This window comes from Nothoprocta perdicaria, unplaced genomic scaffold (assembly GCF_003342845.1).
Source record: "Nothoprocta perdicaria isolate Ctin4 unplaced genomic scaffold, notPer1 scaffold_13, whole genome shotgun sequence".
Taxonomy (NCBI): Eukaryota; Metazoa; Chordata; class Aves; order Tinamiformes; family Tinamidae; genus Nothoprocta; species Nothoprocta perdicaria.
Window position 1 is genome coordinate 5168417 of NW_020454427.1, and position 23862 is coordinate 5192278.

Genomic DNA, 23862 nt, shown 5'->3' on the forward strand with positions numbered 1-23862 from the left:
TCACTTCCTCCATCCACCTCATTATTTACCACTAGAGAGTTTGATACGACCCACTACTTTTTTATTAGAATRTGCTTATTGCTTGATTTAGGGTTGTTAAATGCCTGTGCTTCAGCATTACACATGTACTTTATTATTAGRTGAAACATGGCTAGGCAGACATTTATCTTGCTGAACAAATCAACTCAAAGCTCCTTGCTATGGCCTTGAGAAGRAGATATCTTTTCAATCTAATGCTACAATAAGGAATAAATACTACCCTTAAAATCATAGCCTATCAGGCACTGCATGGCCTTATTTTGGTAAACTAAACATTTTTAGACAGATTCAATTTTTTTCAGAAAAAAAAAATGCTTATATGGGATTAAATCATAAAAAAAAAAAAAAAGAACAATGGCTATTTGAACTGAATGTCCTGTACAACAGTGGCTTTGTTTCAGGACCTTTAAAGTATCCCTCCCATGAACTCCTCCTTTGGCCTTTTCATTCTCAGTTAAACTTTTATCCTTTATTTCTTCTTTTTTACAGTTCTCATGTTCCTGTACTTTGTTTCCTTCCCCTTGCCTTTTATTATTCCCTGGAATAATAAAATAAGATTAACTTCTGATTAGCAGATGTACAAGGAAAAGAATATGACATGTCTCTGACATAGCTTTCAGTCTAATTAAATTTGGCTCCCTCCAAGGTTTCAGTTTAGTTTCTGTAAGCGTGCATCCATCAGCATGTCTGCTGAGGCAGCACTTAGAGCTATTTGTAGTAGGAATTATCCAATAAAACACCGACAAACACCAAAGCTTGTTCGATTGCTGTGGATAATATAGAGGCTCCTTAGTGTCGATCTAGAACTTCCCTTCCAAATGTGTTTATTTTTTTAACTAACAAGGCATTCTCTAACCCATATTTAGTTTGGCTCACAGAGTCGTTCCGAAATCCGGGTCTATGTAACAACAGTTCAGAAGCATCTTCAGGAAAACAACGCTTCTTGCGGTGAACTCTAAAGTTCTTTCACGCTTATGGTACCCTTGTGGAGTTCCCTACTTCAAAATGAAAATAGAAACAGCTTTGAGGAGCTACTAGTGCTTCTTTCGTTTTTTTGTTTTGTTTTGTTTTGTTTTGTTTTGTTTTTTTTTTAAGTATTAATTTATCCTTTTCTTCTTTTTCTTTTTTTTTTTTTTTTTTTTTTTTTTCCAAGACAATTCTGGAAGGGATAGAAAAATGAAAAGAAGAAAAAAATAGTCACACTGAAAATACCAAGAATCAGAATAAGGATGATTCAGACTACAAGGAGAGAGTTACATAAGGCACCTTGTTGTAAGGATGAGAAAATACACAATTATGATACATAAGAGACCACAGTTAAGAAATGGTTCCTAATTCATTATACTGGAATCTATTTAACTTGTAGCTTTTCCTTAACAGTGTTCTGATCCACAATTTTTTTGCATAAGGAAACCCTTTTTTTTTTGTATGCAATGGTATTAAGGCATTAATTTTCTTGAATTCTGCCTCCACCTGCTGGGCAGTGGGCAATATGGCACTATGATAATACAAAGCAACTTTCCAACACTATAAATACACTGCTGGATAGGGCAGGTATCTAAGGGGAAGAGAAAAGGATATTAGTTAAAAATAAAGTTTTTTTTTTTTTAATAGGCTAATAAACTATTAGCTCTAGAATCATACTGACTCACTACATATAGAGTGTCCATACAGATCTTGCAGATTCTTTTCAAAACAGTTTCAGCTATGGTARTATATGAACTCATGTAGCCCATGGTAGAAAGAGGAGAAAAATGTCACTCTGACAGGCAGTCTCTAACTCAGTCCTTCCACATGGTGAACAGCACCCAGAACGACTCCCTTGTTGTTGGGGCATCTGCTGGAGAAAACAAAGACACTTTTAGTGAAACCTTCGTATTTCACAGGTTTTCTGAACATTTTGTCCCGTCCTCTTCTAAAATAGAGATGGGTGCGTGTGTTGTTGAAAACAACTTTTTTTTTTTTCTCTCTTGAAAGAAAGAAATGGGCATCAACAACAGTGCAGGAGATTTGGACTATATTTTTGTGTAGAAGTACCCAACAAAATATGAACAATATGTATAATATGGAAATATTATATGTATACAAATATGTAAATATTTAATGCCTACACCTTAGAAGCTCAGTGTATTTTAAATCTTTAAAATACTAACTTGTTCTTCCCATTCCTACAATGGGACCTCCTAATAAGTGAAATAGAAGCTACATGGGCTTTATTGAGGAAAGACACTGGAAATGGTGAGTGGACTGTGCCAGTCGGGCCACGTGAGGTCTAAGCAGCACGTTTATGGGCCTGAACAGGGTGATGGGGCTGTAAATCACAGCCTGACTGCCACCCACAAAGAAGTAACTGCTCTGCTTTAAAATGTCTAGACTTTTTCAAAAACAAATACGTAAATACATAAAAATCTCAGGTCCYGGAAGGACCCAAGCCTGCGCTCACTCTCCACTCCGGTATTTTTGGCTGAGAGCAGTAGTTAAAATAACTGCAACCGGATACGSCTTTAAATAAAGACGGGCTCTGATCCCCATCCGGCGCTCGTGGCTCTGACCCCATGCTTTTACCAGCGTTGCTCTGCGGTGTAAGGTCGTTTTTAGGGTTTATCAGGTAGGGCCCCTTTCATGTTTATTTTAGGTGCACGACCAGCGCGGCGCCTCGGACCCGCGGGCCTCCACGGGTAGCACGGTCCCTCTTCCTCGGGGGGGCTGACTAGAAAACTACAAGTCCCAGCATGCACTTCTCCCAGGCAGACTAGGAGTCCAACCGACTTCTCGCGCATTGCAAGCTGGGACATGTATTTCCGGCCGCCTTCCGACCCTCTGCGGCGGCGCATAGTCTTCCCGCCCCCGCCTCGCGGAGAAGCGCGGCAAGCGCCGCCGCCACCGCGTCACGTGGCGCAGCGCGTTGTGCGCCTGCGCGGTAGGGCACGGCGGGCAGAGGTTACTAGGTAACGGTGCGTGTCCCCCCACCTCCCCCTCCTCCGGCGGAGCGGCCCCAAGATGGCGGCGGCGATGGCGGCCGTTGCGGCGCGGGGCTGAGCGCCGCCTAGGCCGCCGCTCTGAGGTGAGGCTCGAGGGGAGGACAGSGAGGCAGGCGGGCTCGGTGACCTCCGCGGACGGCGGAGCGGGGCGAGCCGAAGGGCCTGCGCGCCCCTGCCCAGGGAGAGGCCCGGTGGCGGCGGCGGGAAGGGGCTCCAATGCGGCGGCCCTGTGGTGGGCAGGCCCTTCCTCCGGTGCCTTGCAGCGCGGGTCCAGAAACCTTCGGGTTTTATTTTGAAGTGCCTCGTCCAAGTGCTTTGTGGCTGCCCCACGGCTTCGTCTTCCCGCTTAGCCTGTCGTTTTCGAAAGTGTCCGCAGGCGCCGTGTGCGAGCTGGGGTGCTTCTCCTGAGGTCTTGCTCTTGGAGTGAATGCCAGAGGAAAATGAACGACGGAAACATAGCTCCGCTATAACAGAGCCATTAACAAAAGCATGTGTGTCTTAGGCTTGTGGGTGTGTTTGCTGTTTGTGTTCCTGAGCAGTTTGTATGTGGCAGCTGCGTGCCCTGATGGATGTAACCATAATCATACATGTTTTTAGTATAATCGTGGCTACTATCCTTGGTTGTAGTTACCTTATTAAATATACTTAAAAGGCTTTCCCAGTTGCTTATTATTATTATTTTTTTAAAGTTCTTGTTCCAAGCTCCTAGGTAGTCTAATGACTAAAGAAGCTGAGATTGCTGATGCACTGGCAGGAGCAAAGCAGTGCAATAGAATGATMCTAAAGCTGCTGTAAAAGTTTTTCYGCTGAAAACAGCTGGTAAAATGGAAAGTAAGAAAAAAATGCAGGTAAATAGGAGTGAAAAACTTGATTCAGATTCTTAAAGATTGTAATATGAGTGTCGCTATGCCAGTTGCTGTGTGAGAAGGACTTGCTGCTGTTAGAATAGCTTCCCCAAGATGTGTATGAAGGACTTGCTTTTACCCTAATAACGTTGCAGGAAGCAATCGGGATACTTATGTTTTTGGGCTGTGTTTGATAGGCTGCATTGGAACATGCCTGGTGACTGTTTGRGACTGTTATTGAGAATATTAGCTCTATGGTGGTGAATTTGCCTTGGAGTTAACTAGAGACTCCTAAAACAAACAATGTTGAATTTAATTCTTCTTTGCATGCATTTTGTTTAAAACCCGCACAAAAACTATTTGTATAGCAGATGTAACAATAAATGTCACCCCCATTTTTTCAGTGGAAACAGAAAAAAATATTTTCCCTCAGTTTTAGTCCAATTATGTAACATGATGATGGAGGAAACAGCTTACTGAGTTCCACTGCAAACCCAGATGGTCTTTAATCTGGTCAAGATGAAGCCGATGCGCTTAGTGGCGCAGGTCGGGGCGTCACACCAGTCGAAATGCAGTATCTTGCACATCTGCACTGTGGAACAGTTCATCTGCTCTCAGAAAATATTTATAGCTGCTTGCTAAAGTAAGCTAAATAGATATCTATCCATTTATTTTGAAAGGTTGTGCAATTTGAGTTGGTAGAAAAGCTTCTGTGTGAATTTTTTACAGGATTCTTGTGCATAAAATCAGAATGTGAAAAGACTTAGTGTTACATGGGAGTTGTATTTGTTTTTATACTCTGAACCAATCACACAGCTCATCCTAGTGAGTATTGCATGAAAGGTGCCTTTTTTTTTTTTTTTTTTTTTACAGTTACCCCAATCAAGGCTGCGTGGGTGTTGCTGCCTCCTCGTTTATTCATTTCATTTATTCACCTTCCTTGAACCTGCAGTCAGGCTTATGCAGTTGGACAGAGAGCCAGATCAAGGAGGAGATCCAGTTAAAAACTCACCTCACCTTTTTATTTTGCTTTTTTGTTGGCTTTACTAGGTTGTGTGGTACCTCTCATCACGAGGCCTGGCAGAGCTGGTGCTGGGGTAGAGAAGGGGGCAATGAAGAGGCAAGAGCACTAGGACGCAGGTCTGCCTGCTCCTTTCATCTTGCTGTGGGGCAGTTTTGGTTGTTAGGTGCAGCAGCTGAAGTGCTCCATCTCTGTTGACATAAACTAGATCTGTGCCAAATGTAGGCGCAGCTACAACAGAATTGGCCTACCTGCTGGCTCCCATTTCCCTAATGTTACATTAATAGGTGGTGCTTAGAGTATTTTAATACTTTAAAGTACTTTAATACTCTAATACTTTACTCTTTAGACTCTTTAGACTCTTTAGACATTAAAATACTCTTTAGAGTATTTTAATGGTTGAATGGGTTGAATGGGTTAATGGTTGAATGCTGAATGGGTTGTATTGTGTGACTTGAATGAAATCATATTCTTAAATAAGGCAGTTAAGTTTCAAGGATATACTAATTCATTTTGGGCTTTTCTTTTTCTTCTTCCCTGGAATAGATTATAAAAATCCTGACTAGATCTAGGCCAAATCTTAAGTATTAGATTGTTTCTTCACCTGCACTGTTTGAAATGTTGGTGCAAAAATCATTAGTAGACTAATTGCAATAAAGTGTTCAGAAATAAATGGTTAGACATGTCTGCTTTATTTATTTTTATTAAAAAGTAGGTTRATGTCTTAACACCACAGCTAAAGCTATTTGGAAAAGTAATTCTCTTAAGACTATGTTGTTTATTTTTTGTACCACAGCTTTAYAGCTGTTAAAAGGAACGAGTTTGTAGCTTTGTACAGTGTACCTGTGCCAGCAGCAGTTAGGGTGCTTAGCTTTTCATGCAATCTAATTGTATATGCAGCTATGTATCTATATATATATAAATATATGTAGTTATGTATATTATTGAATGAGCTAAGCTATTTGTACTACTTGAAAGGAATACTTATTACTTATTTTTCATCTCTCACAACATTCTTAATGATACTTATGCCAAACTAGAAATAAAAGTGAACATTTTTTAAAAAAAAAAATTTATAGTATGCATTATTTTTATAGTGTGTGATGTTTGTGGAGTACAGAGTAGCAAAGTTAAAGAAAGGCTAAACTCTTTTTTTTTCCCAGAGACTGTRGTGTATGGCATGTTATTCTTGCGTAATATTTTAACTTTTAGTGAAGTAAGTAAAAATACTTACTGAGGTCTCTTCCTGTATTGTATCTGCAAATATGCCCCATTGTCATCATCTTAATACTGAAATAAATGTGACTTTTTTGGCATATGGTGTGTAGCTTTGGATCTCTAGTATCGCAGAGAAAATGCCATGGGCCTGCAGTGACTTAAAAAAAAAAAAAATCTGTATTCTTACTGTTAGATTTGGGGCTTAATTTCTTTCCCAAAATAGACTTGTAGTTTTATTTCATAAGGAGTGTGTCATGATTATCTCAGATTAGAGCTCGTGTACGCAAACTGATTTTCATGTACCCTATATTTTTTAACCTGTTTCTTTTAGATTCCCTTTACTGACGAGTTGTCATGGCTGCAGGAGGTGGCCCCTTTGAGGAAGGCATGAATGATCAGGACTTGCCTAGCTGGAGCAATGAGAGCCTCGATGACCGGCTGAACAACACGGTACAACCCTTAACTTCCAGTTGTCATGTTGTGCTGTAGTCTGCTGTGTGTGCTGTATACTGAATTGACAGGTGGTTTGTGTTAGTGGTAGGCAGCAGTGTGAAAATCAGGCTATTGTCAGTACAGCTTTGCATGGTAGTGTCCAAAAAGACAAAATAATTAGAGGTGAACAAGCAATGTGTGTAACTTAGAGGTTATTAAGTCTGCAGGTGTGTTTATGGAGAAGGGTTTTGGGGTGAATTAAAGTAGATGTAGAGGCACTGCAGGTGTCATARAATTGAAAACAAATTTATTTAAAATCAGCTTTGTATTTTAAAAGTTCTAAACTACTTAGCCTTCTGCAAGGCAGAAAAATACAATTTTAGCTTAATTAGAAATTAATGAAATAGTTCWTAAGATAAAATGAGTTAAATGTTCCCTGACTAGCTATTTTTAATGGGTACAGTGGAAAATGGTATCCTGTAATGTGATGTTTGCTCTAGATAACTTTGGTCATCGTTTTAGCTCATGTTTTGATATGTCTTTACTTAGAAAACAGAAATGAATTCCCTTTCACTGAATTGAATATCTAAGGTTTATTTTGTTTGTTTGTTTTTTAAATCTSTATATGGTTAACAAATGTGAATTTTTCTTCCCTCTCCTTGTGCATAAGGACTGGGGAAGTCAACAGAAGAAAGCAAACAGGCCTTCAGAAAAAAATAAGAAGAAACTTAGTTGTGAAGCGGAAACAAGGCTTACTAATGATATATCTCCAGAGTCCTCGCTTGGAATGGGTCGACGAAAGACCAGGACTCCGCATAGTTTTCCTCACACTAGATATATGACCCAGATGTCTGTTCCAGAGCAGGCTGAACTAGAAAGGCTGAAGCAAAGAATAAACTTCAGTGATCTTGATCAGGTTTGTGTGAATACTAGCTCAGTGTTATAAATGCCCATCTCTTAATAATTATACAACCCACTAAAGAAAGCTTAAGCTGTTAAGATAAAAAGCCTAGAAGCATGGTGGGAACCAGATCATTCTTTTGGTTCTTAACATGAGAAAAATTGTGTAAAGTGCAGAACCCCGAGTTCTTGCACTTTCCCTGGAGATAAAACTTGTTCCGTCTTACCTTGTCCATATCAATGGAAAGTGCGAGGAACTAATTCTGATAACAAGCAGTGAGCTTTTGCTAACCAGTTCAGAATGGACGCTTGTTAATCACTGGCAAACTTTTATGGCCCAAAACAGTTTTAACAGAAAGGTATTTCAAATATGACCCATTGCTTTGGCATGAAGTGTAAAGACTGAACTTTTACTGATACTCCTGAAGGATAAACATCCTTCAGGAACGTGTATCCTGAAGGATAAACATCCTTCAGGAACGTGTATTATGGCAAAAGTATGGCTACTCACAACGTTTAAAAAAGAGAAACAAGTGAAGTGAGAGATGTATGTCAAAGGTGACCAGTGCTAAGTTTAGCCAGCATTTGGCTAGTCAGTGAATAGTCAAATAACTTTGTGATCAGTCCAAGAGTACAGCAGAACAGGTAATTCTAGTAGGGGAGTTAATCAAAGTTGAGAATATATTGAGTGAAAAAACATTGTAACGGTTGTTTTTGTCTTCGTTTGTTTATAGAGAAGCATTGGAAGTGATTCTCAAGGCAGGGCAACGGCTGCTAACAACAAACGTCAACTTAATGAAAACAGAAAGCCATTTAACTTCCTGTCGCTGCAAATAAACACRAACAACAGCAAAGATCCCTCCTCAGGTTCCCAAAAGAAGGAGTCTGGGGGATYGCTGCAATGTAAAGAGTTATTTGGAGCCGCTCTAAGCAAGGATTTCTTGCAAAATTGTCAGGTCTCTAATCAAGAAGATGGAAGAGGGGAGCCAGCCATGGATAGCAGTCAGGTATTTATGTAGCCTGTTCGTCTATGGATTGAGGCCTTGACTGTTGCTTGTCAATGCATCTTTCTATATTTTCAGGAAACGTGACTGTTGTAATTCTTGTTTGCAAATACATAAATTCCCACTGTTCTAAAAAGGCATCTTTTACCTGAGGAAAACACAAAACTGGAGTTAGGAATGTGTTGTTCTTGGTCTAATAATATTGGATGTCTATCTCCTTTGGTCATACTTCAACTGGAAGGTGATTCTATTATATAGTTCCAGAAAATATTTTTCTATTTAAGTATTTTGTATGTTGACAATGTGAACTCCATTCTRTTTTAGCATATATGGACAAGACCCCCCCCCCCCCCATACACACACACTTCAGCCTAGCAGCTTTATGCATGCACAAATCTAGCCTTATAAAACTTGTTTTTGAATGGCTCGCTGAAGTAAGACTGTAGGATTGAAGGTACTAGCATGTCATCCTTTTATGAATCGTTTGCTATTGCTCTCGCCATATTTTGTGCCTAAGTTAATGCTGGAGCTGAATGCATTCAGTAATTTCGGTGTCTTTACAGATTGTGAGCAGACTAGTTCAGATTCGCGACTATATTGCTAAGGCCAGCTCCATGCGGGATGATCTTGTAGAGAAAAATGAAAGATCGGCCAATGTTGAGCGTTTATCACATCTTATAGATCACCTTAAAGAGCAGGAGAAATCCTATCTGAAATTTTTGCAAAAGATGCTTGTAAGTTTGGGAATATAATACATTTGTTTCTCACTATGAATTTTTCTTTTTTTTTTTTTTTTGAAGGAGTTGACTATTGATGTGTTGGTGGTGTTACTGGGGATGTTGGTTGTTCAGATATAGTACCTTCCATGATTCATTTTTGCTGCCCCATTTACACAGCGTTTGATTTATGCCCCTGAAATATTTCAGGCTAGAGAAAATGAGCAGGAGGATGTGTGGACTGTAGATTCAGCTGTGGGATCTGATTCTATAGCTGAGAGCACATTGCCAAACGTTGATGTGCGGTCTGAGGTTTCAGATACGGTAAGCTGCCTTTTGGTAATTAAGGTGCTGAAACAAAGACTTGTTGGTTTCTTATTCCCTCCTGTGACACTGATGTAATCTGCAGTTCAGTTCATAAAAAGCAAGTTTCTGTGCCTTCTCTCYTACTATGCTAAGTGCAGGCACTTGTTTTTAAGTAGGGAGAAAAAGCTCCCATAGCAACAAAATTTCTTGATTTTTTTTAAATTTCTTTTTCATTTTTCTTCTAAACAAAATGGAGGATTACACATGTATTTTCCCAGGGGAACACACTGGGTTGATGTAGGAAGGAATAGTTTTMTATATACTTTTCTGATTTATTGGGTTGTTTCTGTTAGTGGGAAAATTTGCTGCATAAGGTACTGCATAAGGAAAGGATTAGAAATGAGTTGCTGGTGGCCAGTGATTAGGCATTGATCTAGTGATTTGGCAGATGCATTGCTGGTGGATTATTGATCAAGTATTGATCTAATGTTATGTTGAGAGGGTGACCTAACACAAAAGTTGCTGTTCTCCTTTGGTGCTATTCAGAACATAAGTTCTGAATCTGATTAGATGCACAGACTTGTTTGCTCTCTGTGCAGAACTTTACACTAATATTGTAAACAATTAGTGTAGAATATGTAGAAGCATAACTTGCTCTTTAGAACTTGCAATACTGCTTTTACCCTGAGAAGAATACTAGTGAGCCAGTACTCTTGATCTCCGTTAGTGCTGTGAGTGTTTTACAGATCATAAGTACTTTGGTGCTTGGAAGTGAAATAGTATTTAAAATAAAGTCATCATAAATATATTTCCTTTTCTAAAAAATTGTTCTTCCTGTAAAGAAACCACACTGGTAGACATGGAAGATGTAATTTTTTCAAATTTTTGTAAAGACTGTTATGGAGTTGAAGGTTCACCCTTGTGAACTTAAACTTGCTTTTATTTTTTTTATTTAATTTCTCCCAAATGTTTCTTTCCTCTCTCTTTTTAGGATGCTTTAATGTATTAAATTTAATGTATTAAATACAGAATCACAGAATGGTTAAGGTTGGAAGGGACCTCTGGTGATAATCTAGTCCAACCTTCCTGCTTCCTGAATGTAAACTACTCTAAAGAAGTTGATGGCTATTTGAGCCTCATTGTTWCAAAAATTCTAAGAATAAATGCCAAAAATAACCTTTACTCATGTAGGTTTTATTTGATAAAACTAGTACTTTACAGTGTATGATGAGATATTGGTGGTTAGGTTGGTACCTTGAAAATACACACTGAATTGGGGCACACATTCAAAGCTCACATACTAAGCTACTGAATAAAGGCAGTAGCTTTTAGTTTGAGCATGCAGCCTGTCATTGAGGACAAACTAGGAAATTCAGCATCACAAGAACATTAATGTTAGAGCAAGCGCTAAGAAGGAAAGTGACAGAGCTGCTGTGAATGACAGGGAAATCTGGCCTAGTAGGACAAATGGCCAAGAGCACGAGTTGCCTTCAAAGATGCACTTCAAAATATTATTTTGGCCTCAAAACTAGGTTTTATGCATTCTGAGTTCCTTTTTTTGCTTTTCTGGAATAATCTGCTTAAAACATATTTGTTAAAATGAATGTTTCCTTCAGACCTGCTTATCTGTGTCCGACTCTTTCTATTGAATGAATCTTCTCTAATTAGTTGTTTTGAAGTATGCAGATAACTTCTACATGAGGTGCAGTTGATGATTCAGAAGAGTAGGTTTATAATTGACAGAGAAAGTTTTACATCTGATTCTGTGCAGCAATTTGACTTGATGTAATGGCAGATGACCTTTCTGTTTTTTGCTATCCTTTTTTTTGAAAAAAAGTCTTTTAAATTTGTTTTTCAGACCCTTAGCAGGTTCACACTAGTAGTTTGTTAAAGCAAATTTATGCTGCTATGGTATGGAGAAAATAAATTAGGAAACCGATGGATTGCTTTGACTTGTTCTGCATTTTTGTATGTAGAATTGATTGAAGAAAAAAAAAATCCCTGTTCAGAAGTGAGGAGACTATGAGGCTGGCAAATACAAAACTTGTTATCTGTATCTAGCTTTTCCATGGCCTTGTTTTTTATTCTGACAAAAAATGTCAGTGTTTTTTTTTGTAAAACAAGATCAAATGTTTAAATCTTTTGTTGAGCTTATTAGGTTAAAGTAGAAGTAGCCCTGAAAAATTTAGTGTTTGATGAATTTAAGTAAATCTGTTATTGAGATAAAGATTTGATTCTTAACAATGTGAGAGACTCAGGGATGCATCCCTCTGTCTTTCCTCCCCTCACTACTTCCTGTGGTAATTTCATTGTGTGTAGTATTTTGCATCTGCTCTGCTTTCTATATGCAAAATGAAATATTTAACCAGAATATGTAGTGCCAGTTACAGTGCATATTTTAAAGCCCTGTCTCTGAGAAGTTTAAAATTCTGCTGGAAAGCTGAGAGTTCTCTAATATCCAGCTAGATGATAAGGTGTCTGCTGCTTTTCTGGTGTTCAGTGTGGAATGTGGTTTGCCTTGAAAAAATTTTGTACCTCATGAGCTCAACACCTTATGGAGGAGTGATGATACTTTTTTAAAGTTAGTGCTCTATCTGTTAGGAATTGTTAATTATTTACACACAYAAGGCTTTTTTCCATGTTTTTTTTTCTGCAGAATATTGTAAATCAAACTGGATCAGGATCCTGAATATTTCTGTGAAATATCTGTAATTCGTTTGTTGCCCATACCTGAATAATTTTTTGAGGCAACTCTACAGCCRTTAATTGTGAAGGGAAACGATGTGGAAGAGAGCTTCTGTTCTGATATATTTTAACCATACAATGTATTTTAATTCCTTCAGATTTATTCTTGTATGCTTGMCAATATTGTGTAGTGAGATTCTGTGGCTGATTTTGTTTTGAGTCGGATTTGTTAGTCTAAGGAGTTAGTTCTAGCATACATGGCAAAAATATACATTTGCATCTACACACTACATGGTAGGTAAGACAAGAATAGCTGCCCAAAAGTTTGTTGAAAAGCTAGAGATTTGATTTTGGTTAGTAAATCAGTCTAAAGCTTGTCTAATATGTAGCGCCATGATACCATGTGTAATGTTGTTTAGCTATAGCGCTGTTGTAGCTTACTGTGCCCTTCTGTGAATATGCAATTGCGGGGACAGAGGGATGCATGAGGGATCATTTTTATAAGTTAGGGTAGCTGACTGGAATTCTGCCTAATTCCCAGGTGTGGTAAGCATGGCTTAGTGGTAACAGAACAGAACATATCAGACCATATAACAGACCATATTTTCACCTTTTCACTCTTACAACCTATGCTTTTTTAAATCCTGCTTTTTTTGACACACTAGTACTTATTAAATAAAATGCAATGATTATGATGATCATCTTGCATCTCTTTCAGGCCAGAGATCCTCAGCAGGAAGCAAAAGAGGAGTTGGAGAACTTGAAGAAGCAACATGATCTATTAAAAAGGATGCTACAACAGCAGGAGCAATTGAAGGCTCTTCAAGGAAGACAGGCAGCTCTTCTTGCTCTCCAACACAAAGCAGAACAAGCAATTGCTGTCATGGATGATTCTGGTAGGTAGTATGACAATATATTTTGTTGGCTTAGAGTGCCGAGTAAATGGAATTGTCCATTAAAAAAGTCATTGCACTTTTACTTACAAGACTTCTATTTATGTAAATAATTGACAACATAACATGGCAAAATGACTTGCAGTGGATTAAAACAGTACTGTTTATGCTACATTGCAAAGTTTAAAAAAAAAGGCAAAAACAAACAAACAAACACCTCGGGTTCCTTTCTCCAGTGAATTTYGGCTTCTCCCTTTTCCCACCATGTTTCAACTCAAAAATGGGAAAGAATATGGAACTAGTTAACAGCATGGTTACCTTTTGTTAACTAGTTCCATACAACACAGAATTGAGTGTGGGGAAAAAAGCAGAGGAGTTGGCAGAGAACCTGTACAAGACTTTAATGGATGCAAAGGAAGCAGGTGCCTTTCAGCAGTGCACTTCTGTGCTGCCTTCTCAGCTGACTTCCAGTAACTGCTTTCCTCTTATGTTCTTTGTAGTAGTAAACCTGTGATGAAATCTTCTTTATCCTTGTTTCTCAAATATATAAAATACGTCCCTGTCTTGATAAAGAAAATGTCCTCATTTATTGTAAACTAGGACTTCATTTTAATTTTCTTTAATGTTCTTTTGTCACAATTTCATGGATGTTGCTCTTGGTAGGAGRGTAGGAAATGTACAAAAATAAATTCAGCAAATTTGAATAAATGCAGAGCAGAATATTTCATAAGCTTTCTTGTTTTAGTGTGTTTTTTTTAAAGTAAAATTACTCGCTGTTCATAGCTTGTCTCTAGTGAGGAAGAGTGTATCATTTTGAGGGCAATTTAATCTAGTAGTCTCAAGTTGGTGGGAAGGACACAACATTACAAAATAATTGCTGTTGTGTTACAGATTGTAATTTATTTATATTTTTAAACCAGATATTTTCATCTAATAACCTTCTTGTCCATGCCATAAACAAGTATTTCCATCATTTTTTTCTCCTTTTTTCAATCCCCAGTTGTAACAGAGACTACTGGCAGTGTTTCTGGAGTGAGTCTTACATCAGAACTGAATGAAGAATTAAATGACTTAATACAGCGCTTTCACAACCAGCTTCATGATTCTCAGGTCAGTCGTTGTACTGTACAAGTTTCTTCCACAACCTTTCCCCAGTGTTCTGTTCTTTCTCTTGTTTTTATTCTCTTGAACAGTTCAGTTAAATGTTGGTATCTTCCAATTTAACTGAATTTTCTATTTACTGTTGGAATAATTAGGGCTCTTTAAAACTTACCTTAGCATGTTTGTGTTCCTAGAGATGATTGTTGTAATTGGGATACCCTCAGAATACTTTCAACATCTGTTTCACTTTATAAAAGTTCTTTGTTCTTCTTCTGAGCCTAGCAGATCCAGAAGAGGATTTATTTTTCTTTACACTTCCTTTAGCTTTCAGGAGAAGGTAACTAAGAAAATTTTTACAGTACTCTGAATAAAAATGAAATTTTCTTTTATGTTTAGACACAGTCTGTGCCAGACAATAGAAGGCAAGCAGAAAGTCTTTCACTTACCAGGGAGATCTCACAAAGTAGGAATTCTTCAACGTCAGAGCATCTGTCAGATGAGAAGGTGCAGCTTTTTAACAAGATGCGGATGTTGCAGGGTAAAAGACAAGAACTGGACAAATTGTTAGGAGAACTTCATACACTTCGTGACCAGCATCTAAATAACTCCTCCTGTAAGTAAATATAGGCAGAATTGTATRTTGCTAAGAATATAATTTGCAACCAGTTAATGATTTATTGATAGCTACGTAGCAGGTGAAAAAGCTGTGCTAAGGCAATATTTAACTGTTTTATACAATGCAGTATAGATTTTCTCTATAATGGATACATTTTTATATATATATATATGTGTGTGTGTGTGTGTCTATTTTATTTTCCTCTTCAACAAATACAAGTAACAAGTGTTTTCTCTAATAGCACTTGAATTGATAACATTAGTCAAGTTGAGTGTGAGCTTATGAGACTAGAATTTTTGGTTTGCCTTCACAGCTTGTCTATGACAAAGTGTACTTGTAGGATCATACCATAAACTTTTTTGAGAACTTTCTGTATTTTATCCTAATACATTCATATCTGAGTACTCCGAATTTCAGGTGTTAATGGTCTCAAGTAGGGTGAGGCCAGTTTTTTTTTTCTTTTGTCAGAGCCCTTTTCCCTCTGTTAACCACCTGGATTTGGATTGTAGGCTAGACCTGAAGAATTTAGGTGTRTGGACTAGATTTTTGGCCTGCTCTTAGATGCCTGACTCAAAACCACTGTGTTAGGACCATTGACTGTTCTTGTTTTCTGTTTCTGAAAATGTATCTGTACAGGTGAAACTTTCTCCCCTACTGCTAGAAATTGCCTGGGAGCTGATAGCAGCATTCTTAGCATTAAGAAATAAAACACTCAAAGCATGCTCCTTGTGATAGGTCTGCTGTTCTACCATCAATTATGTTAGCATACCCYGTGCTTACTACCTCTTGTTAAGACGTGTGTGTACTGTGCTTCCCTCTCTTGTAGCTGGAAAAAGGAGTCTTAAGACTAATCTCAAGCCTGTGTTGTAAAACATGTAGATGCAAGAGCTWAGCACTGGAAAAGTCACTAAGATCTCATTTTTCTTAGCGTGTGGAAATGTTAAATTTGAACAAAAGCAATTCAGCCATAAATAARCTCTAAAACAGCTCTTCAGGCAGATTCGCAGCATGAAAATTTCAATTAATGTATTTTTATGAGACCCGGTCTTACAGATATTTTGGTTTTGGAAGCTGGCTGTTGTCTGCATTTTGGCATTACATGTTACATGTCACAAAACTTGAACAGAAGTGTATTATTGTTTTTTAATGAAAAAAGACATTACCTGCTGATTTATATGGCCATATTTTCTGTAACTACATTATACTAAAGTTCATTTCAGTGAGTTTCTTTCTGCCAGCTGCCCTTAATCAGATATATTTCCGGTCTGTAGTTTTTCCTGCATCAGGTTCTCCTCAGAGAAGCATTGACCAACGAAGTACAACTTCAGCCGCATCTGCTCCTGCGGGGATAGTGACCGTTGTCAATGGCGAATCCAACAGCCAGGCATCGTCGGCGCCCTATCCTCCCGATGGCCTCACTTCGCAGAATGACAGTGAAGAAGAGGAAAATCTAAACCCAACAGAAAAGCTCCAGTAAAGTTCTTTATTTTATCTCTTTTTCTTTTTTAAAGCAAGCTCTTTGTCATAAGGACCTGTTTTGCATTTTAATCTATTTTATTTAGTATCGTGTTCTATTAAATTGGTTCAAACGGTAGAATGGATTCAGAGTTTAAAGCATAACATTTTTGCATGGAAAATAACAATTTTAAAGGGTTATAGATGAAATATCCTTTCCAATTTATAGAGATGCCATTAATAGAACAAAGCCTATYGCATGTTCTCTTTCCCCTTCAGGAAACTAAATGAAGTTCGGAAGAGGCTGAACGAGCTGCGCGAGTTAGTTCACTACTATGAACAGACATCTGATATGATGACAGATGCTGTGAATGAAAACACCAAGGAAGAGGAAGAAACAGAAGAATCTGAAAGTGATTCTGAACATGAGGATCAGCAGCCTGTTACAAATATTAGGTTATCATATTACTTTTGTCATCTTAAATTTTGATAGCTAAGTTGTCACGGGGTTTTCTAAAGCAAAAATGTCATTTCATTGAACCAGTTGTAAATTAATATGATTATTATATTAACATTCTGAAATTTTAAAGTAACGCTTTTATACAGATCATTGTTTCTTGTTCTTGCTAGCTTGCCCAACAAATATAGATTAACTTGAACACACAGAAAATCATTGCAAAGGTCTTTGAAGTCTGTAACTGCTTCATATGTAAACAGTGAACTGTGTATAGAACTTCATTACAAGGGTTAACAGGTTTAGACTAGAGAACTACAATGAAAGAACTTCAGTTAGAGCAGCTTGCTGAGGTGTATTTTTGTAAGACCAATCTGTGCATTCATGATCTTCACTGCATGGAAATAAGTTATGATTTTGCTGTGACTGTTGTGGAACTYGTCACAGACGTGCCCTTTGTAAACTGATACTGTTCGTAGAGCTACCAGGGAAATACTCCACAGAAATGAAAAGAATACTGGAGTAATGCATATTGAGAAATTTAGAATGCCTTAACCCATTTTCAAGAGAATTTTTGAAGTTTTTTTTTWAAGTATTCTAAAGACATTTCCATAGCAGCCAAAGAAATGATTTTTTTTAAATRAATTATTTAAAAATAAAGGAAGAAAAGTTATTGGTGTCAGTTCTTTAAAGGTTAACGTCAGTTATATGTTGTACCCTAGAAACCCTCAAGGAATCAGTAGCTGGAGTGAAATGAATAGCAACTCGAACATACAGTGTGGAGCTAATAACAGAGATGGAAGGCATCTTAATACTGACTGCGAAATAAATAACCGATCTGCTGCTAATATAAGGACTCTCAAAGTGTCTTCAGCTCTAGGTATGGTCTGAAATCTTAATTTCAAATATTTATATGTTTCGTAATAATTGTGATAGCTACACAGTCTGAGAGAATCTTCTCTGACARGCAAAATGTTCGAATGTTCAATAGTCCACACATGAATCTGATAATTCTCTAGAGTCTGGCAATTGCAGATGYGATGTTTAATTCATGTTTAGCCAGGTGTGCTGTGTGACATGGGTAATATTTGTTTTCTTGTGTTTTTTTTTTTCTTTCCTTTAGACTGTCATAATAGGGAGGATGACAAAGATGTTGACCTCCCCCAAGAAGAAGATGAAGAAGTTGAGGAAGATAGAGCTAGTGACGATTCTGTATCTAGCCACAGAAGCAGCCTGGGGGATGCTGCTGGCGATGCTGAGTTTGAGCAGAAGATCAGTAGACTTATGGCTGCGAAACAGAAACTTAGACAGCTCCAAAACCTGGCTGCCATGGTGCAGGTATTCTCCAAAGAGAASTCTGGGCACAAAAGTATAACATTTATTCTTTATTACATGTATAATTTTTAATGCATATAATAAATTTACATGAGAAAATATAAAATTACCTTTTAATAATTTGAWTAGGGAAGGGGAAATAGTTTTATTTGTCTGAAGTCGAGGTTAATATTTTTCAAACTCAAATCTTGACTTCTCATAAAGGTTACTGGCTTAAGGTAAGAATAATYTTAATGCTAAAAGACAACGCCGAATTACCTAAACTTTCCCAGTAAGTCTTTAATATTTTTCAAATATTCTTGATCTGTGTTTTTTAAGCTTATAATAAGTACCCGTGTTTTTTCTGTTGGTGAGGAAGAGTTATGTTTTCCTTAAGTTTCTTGAGAATGAGCTGTGTTTTCATGATGTCTCACAGTAGTTCTCATGGTGTTTCTAAATAATAGCTTTTCTTGAATTTGACTTGCTCACAGAAAGTATCTCTGTAATTTAGTCTTTGTTATATTTAGTTCATATGGACCCTGCAGAAATGACAAGTTGTATGCAATAGCTCTAAATCAATCTCAATTAAAATATTTGCTTTGGTGCTAGGACCCTGAATAGTTAGTTATATAGTGTATATACTATTAAAATATTTCTTGGCATTTGGGTCAGACTTGGTAGGTAGGATCACTGTGAAAACGTTATCTATACAATAGTGAAGAAAAAAAGAAATGATGCAAATGTTTTTTTTTTTCTTTAATTCATGCTGTGCCTTCAATCTTCTGTTCACATTTACTAAGTTAATGGCTTTATGTAATATTATGGCGGGTGTATGTATAGCTTTTTATATACATCTTCACCGATGATCCTTCCCATTAGTGCATTCTATAGTAAGAAAGATTATTTTAGAAAACAAAACAAGCAGCCCTACAACTTTAATGCCTTCAGATGAAACAGAGAATTTAAAATACAAAACTAGCARAACTAAGAAAAAATATAGAACCATGTCTTAGTCTTAATTTGCTTCTAAAAGCAGTCTTAGTTTATATTTCTAGCTGTGTTTGTGGGTTTTTTTCTCTCTCCCCATGAATGAGGTAACAAAACAGTCTTGTTGCACACCGTATCTTTTCTTCTATTCTTCTTTTCTCCTGTTTTTTTGTCATGTCTCCATTCAGTAAAGATGTTAATTACGGTTTACAGTTTAAGTGCTTCATGCTCTCAGAATCAGTGAGAACTTAATTKTATACTGGAATTTTCATAGTGTGAACTCTGTAACTTCAAGTTATGAATTTAGAAGTCATCATGAGATTAATCTGAAGTTAAGATATTCAGATTCAGATAAATCTTCATGAAAAATACTTTAATTTGAGAAACTAAACTGGTGAACTTCTGTGTGCCAATTGGAGAATATTCTGACTGCTGCTCTCTTCAGGATGATGATCTGGAACCTCAAGCAGCAGTTGCCAATGCAGCTAATAGGAGTGACTTGTTTTCGGGTGACCCAGAGGAGACAAAGCAACAACCAAACAATATCCGGGCAGGTGCCAAGAAGCTACAAAAAGATGTAGGACTGAATGAAAAAGCAAGGTATGCTTTTAACCAACAAAATTTAAATCGTGACTTTATGAAATTTCTTGCTAAGTGATATGCAATGTCTTTTTTTACAGAGAGAAATTTTATGAAGCTAAGCTACAGCAGCAGCAACGGGAGCTTAAACAGTTACAAGAGGAAAGAAAACGACTGATTGAAATTCAGGAAAAAATTCAAACATTACAGAAAGCTTGTCCTGACCTTCAAGTAAGTAGAATTTCTTTGCTGCCTTAACCTGATGAGCAGTACCACGTCAAGTATCTTTCATAATAGGATTATTATTATTATTATTTCTAAGTATTAAAACTGATGGTCAAAATACATCATTGGTAATTCTTATTTTACATACTCTRAGATGATGGATTTCGAAACCTGGACAAGAACTCTGGTTATTTAGTCTGTCTTCCCCTCTTAAGGCTTTGCTCAGGTTTCTGTAGCAGCTCATAGTTCTAATGCAGCATGTCCTCAAAAGTTGCATGGTCCTGATTTAAACTCCTGAAAGACAGAGAACTGTCCGTCTTATTTTCTAGCTTGAAATTTTTCTGTCCATATCTCATTGTTTCATTCTCATTTGGATTAATCATTGTGTGTCTGGATTTCTTTCCAAAAATGTGTGAGGATCATGCTGARTAACATCTTAGCTTGAAAGGTCCTGGTTATTTGCCTTATGGCTATATAGATATATTGCTTAGAATGTCCTCTCATGCAAAGACTGTTTCATCAAAATTATACTCATAGATGATTATGGAATATGTCATTTTAAAACATAGATATGTATTTACAAAATATATAAGTAGTTTAAATTACGTTCACACACATTTTTATGCTTTTGTGCTGCTCTTGATGCACTACTGTTTCTTGAATAGTTGTTTGCTTTATGAGACAAAATAATACTTTTTGTTCTCAGTGTTACTGGTCAACCTTGTGTTATCAGTGGCTTATCCGAAAAAAAATTCGGGGTCTGTTCCTTTACAAGAATATCATATTCAAAATGACAGTGCAATATTGTTCTTTGCAGACAAACTTATATCATGAGGTAAACTATAAATGGTCAGGAGTGCGCATCTGTAGCGTTCTATGATACTAGCTTATAAGAATATAAGCTCTGAAATAAGTATCGGATATTCATTTTAAGTTCCTTCTTGCTGAATGCCAGYTCTGCTGTCTCAAGGAGCCTCAAATATGTTGGACATTAACAGTGTTTAGGTTTTAGGAGTTACTCTGTTTTTCTCTCCTCTCTTTCAGTTGTCAGCTAGTTTTGGTAACTGCCCAGGAAACAGACAGATTTCCCCAACAACGTCAACTCCAGCCACCAACGAGTGTAACGCAGCTGCCAAGCCCTTACTTGAGTTCGATGATTCTGTGCCAGTTGGCAATGAGGTATTTGATACTGCTTCGTGCTAGAGATTTTCTGTGGCTTAGGAAAAGCTTATAGGGAAAAGTTCTAGATATCTTAAACTTAATTTAATTTAGTAGTCTGTACTTCTTAGGGGTAGTGGAAGCCATTTTTGTGATGTGTGTAMTTTTTGTTTTGTTTCTGGGAAGAAATAAATACTGAGTTGAAATGACAAGAATGCCAGTCCCAAAATTACATGTACTGCTCCATACTGATGAGCATTTAAAAAAAAAMCAGCCTACTTCATACCTAACTTCACGCTTCAGTGCATAGTCTGTTTTCTTAACATGTGTATTTTCCTGTCTGGCACATTTCCTGTTGAATCTTATGTCACTATTTTACACCTTTGATGTTTTCATAGAAATTGTCTTAATATTTGTGCTTTCACTGTGTTTAAAGTAGATAACAAGTCTCCTTGCCTATCTCTTTACCTTTAGATGCTCTATTTTGTAACCCATGACTTCATTAGGTCTGTTGAAAAATATACTACCACCTGAAGTTTTTGCCAGTTGCACAAATACTTGATTATTTTTTCTTGTATCCTATACTTGCTTATCAGTGAAGCAGTTTGCAATATTTCCAGATTTCTTCAGAGRATAATTTTATCATGCTACTACGAGCTAACTAATTTTAAGGTGTTTGTTAAGTGTGAATGAAACATTCATTGCTTTTCAAGTAAAAACTTCTATAATGGCTTTCTTAGATTTTGTTTATTTTATATATATACACACATACACACACACACATATATATATATATATATATGTATTTGGAATAAATACCAAATACTGCTGCATATTATGTCTTGCTGCAATGTGTCTTCAATTACAATACGATACCAATGCCCAAACAAAAATTTATCAATATAGTATGAAATGTTGAAAACTTAGTGGGTGTTAGTCCAGCTGCTTGGTTARCGCTCTAATACTCCCCGTTCTTTTGCGCAGCTGTGGTCTGAGATGAGGAGGCATGAGATTTTAAGGGAAGAGCTGCGCCAGAGGAGRAAGCAGCTGGAAGCACTGATGGCCGAGCACCAGAGGAGGAGAGAGCTGGCMGAAACAATATCTACTGTGGCCGCTTCTGTTAAGAGCGAGGGGTCGGAAGCTCGGTGCACTCCGCAGCAGAGTAGGACAGAGAAGTAAGAGCATGGCTCCCGGGGCACAGAGGGTGCTTCTGTGTTCAGTAAAATGYTGGTCTGGGAGCGTTTCTGGTTTTCATAGGAGCACTGAATGAGATGATATATAATACAACAGTAAATTAGTTTCTCAACTTGTAAAGTGCTGTGCAGCATTTATAACAATAATAAGGTAATAAAGACGAGACTTACTGTGAATTAACCTTCCTGCTGTTAGAAATATAGCGTTTTCATGTTGCATTGGTGAGAGGATGTGTTATTTAACTTGATTAATTGAAGATAGACTTAATGTTTTAGTGGTCTRATATAAAAATAAAAACAACTGCTCCACCCTTTTAAACACATGTTTTAAATGTAACTAGGACAATGGCGACCTGGGGAGGTTCTACCCAATGTGCCCTGGATGAGGAGGATGGGGATGAAGATGGTTATCTCTCTGATGGACTTGGTCATGCAGAAGAAGAGGAAGAAGATGAAGAATCAAGTTCTAATGACACTTTCTCTGTTTATCCCAATAACAACATACCAGAAAGTACCTTTTGTGCTAAAGAAAACAAGGATAGGTAAGTTGCTCTACTTCAGTGATACGAGTCAGGGTGGATTTGGAGGAGCAGAGGGGAGGAAGAAGCTTCATGGTGAAGTAGAAAAATCTGTTACAGCCAAGTGAGATGTTTCTGCTATGTAGTGAGCTGTGTCCAGTGGCACTTTGTTGCCAGTCTCCTTACTTGTCACATGTAGCTAACCTAGATTATTTATTCTGTTTTCAGCCACATGAAATCTTCTTTGCCGTTGAGCTCTCTGGTTATGTTACTGCAACTCTTTTTGTTCCCATGCTGTTTTAGTCAGCTTAACAGAAGATGAATTGTCGAAAGATTTTTGCCATGATATTGATTAGTTTTTTGATGTTGTTAATCAGTAATTCAGCAAATATAAAAACTAACGATGAAATTTTTGCTTTGCATTTGTTGGCGTTTGCACCAGGTAAAAGTACTTTAGAGTTAATTTTTGATTAGCGTTAATATTTCACTCTTGCTTACCTGATCGATTTTTTTATCGATGTTTATGACATAGCAAGGTGCCATGTTAATAATATATAGCATTTATTTGTGCATGTGGCCTTTTATTCTGTTGCTGTGTCCATTATTTTTTATTGTGTGGATGACTCTCATGGAATTCATGTCAAAAATCTTTATGGAGCCATCCTCAGGGCAAGAGCTAGAAGCTCTTTTTTTTTATCTTTTTTGTCCTTTTTTGCTGTTTTTATCTTTTTTCTTTTTTTCTTTTTGCCTCTTCATTGAAATAAATGCATTTGTTGGTTTCTTTTTTTGAGATATGGTTGGGTTGACAAGCTCATGGTGGTTGCTTAGTACACTCAAATAGCCTGAGCCAAGTGAGTTGTTGGCCCTGAGCTGAAATGGCATTTAACTAACAGAAACATTCTAAGAGAAAGCTGAAAACGTTAGTTTTGATCCTTGTTCTTTTTCCCGCAGGTGGAAGAATTGCCGTCCAGTTTCAGCAGATGGGAATTATCGTCCAGGGACTAAGAGCCGGCAGCAGCAGCAGAACCTCAGCATGCGACGGCAGGAGAACCTGCGGTGGGTGTCTGAGCTCTCGTACGTGGAGGAAAAGGAACAATGGCAAGAGCAGATCAACCAGCTGAAGAAACAGCTCGAGTTTAGTGTCAGCATTTGTCAAACCTTGATGCAGGATCAGCAGGTAGATACATAAAGAAAAATATTTTTTTGTTTACTACATTTTTTT

General features: G+C 37.4%; 1 protein-coding gene across 15 annotated transcripts in view; it reads left to right on the forward strand.

Annotated features, from left to right (window-relative positions):
• The first annotated feature begins 3043 nt into the window (after positions 1-3043).
• PCM1 (pericentriolar material 1) overlaps positions 3044-23862 on the forward strand; it is a 39412-nt gene continuing 18593 nt past the window's right edge. For 9 of the 15 annotated variants that reach the window (XM_026033479.1, XM_026033483.1, XM_026033486.1 and 6 more), the window contains exons 1-19: positions 3044-3103; positions 6436-6554; positions 7207-7452; positions 8171-8443; positions 9004-9174; positions 9367-9480; positions 12866-13043; positions 14041-14150; positions 14538-14754; positions 16029-16230; positions 16492-16668; positions 17389-17546; positions 17790-18004; positions 19413-19567; positions 19648-19777; positions 20816-20950; positions 21914-22104; positions 22464-22664; positions 23592-23817. In XM_026033479.1, the coding sequence (XP_025889264.1) occupies positions 6459-6554; positions 7207-7452; positions 8171-8443; positions 9004-9174; positions 9367-9480; positions 12866-13043; positions 14041-14150; positions 14538-14754; positions 16029-16230; positions 16492-16668; positions 17389-17546; positions 17790-18004; positions 19413-19567; positions 19648-19777; positions 20816-20950; positions 21914-22104; positions 22464-22664; positions 23592-23817 (3195 nt within the window). In that variant the 5' untranslated portion in view covers positions 3044-3103; positions 6436-6458. The remainder of the gene's footprint in view (positions 3104-6435; positions 6555-7206; positions 7453-8170; positions 8444-9003; positions 9175-9366; positions 9481-12865; positions 13044-14040; positions 14151-14537; positions 14755-16028; positions 16231-16491; positions 16669-17388; positions 17547-17789; positions 18005-19412; positions 19568-19647; positions 19778-20815; positions 20951-21913; positions 22105-22463; positions 22665-23591; positions 23818-23862) is intronic. The other 6 variants (XM_026033484.1, XM_026033491.1, XM_026033493.1 and 3 more) reach the window with 2 other exon arrangements.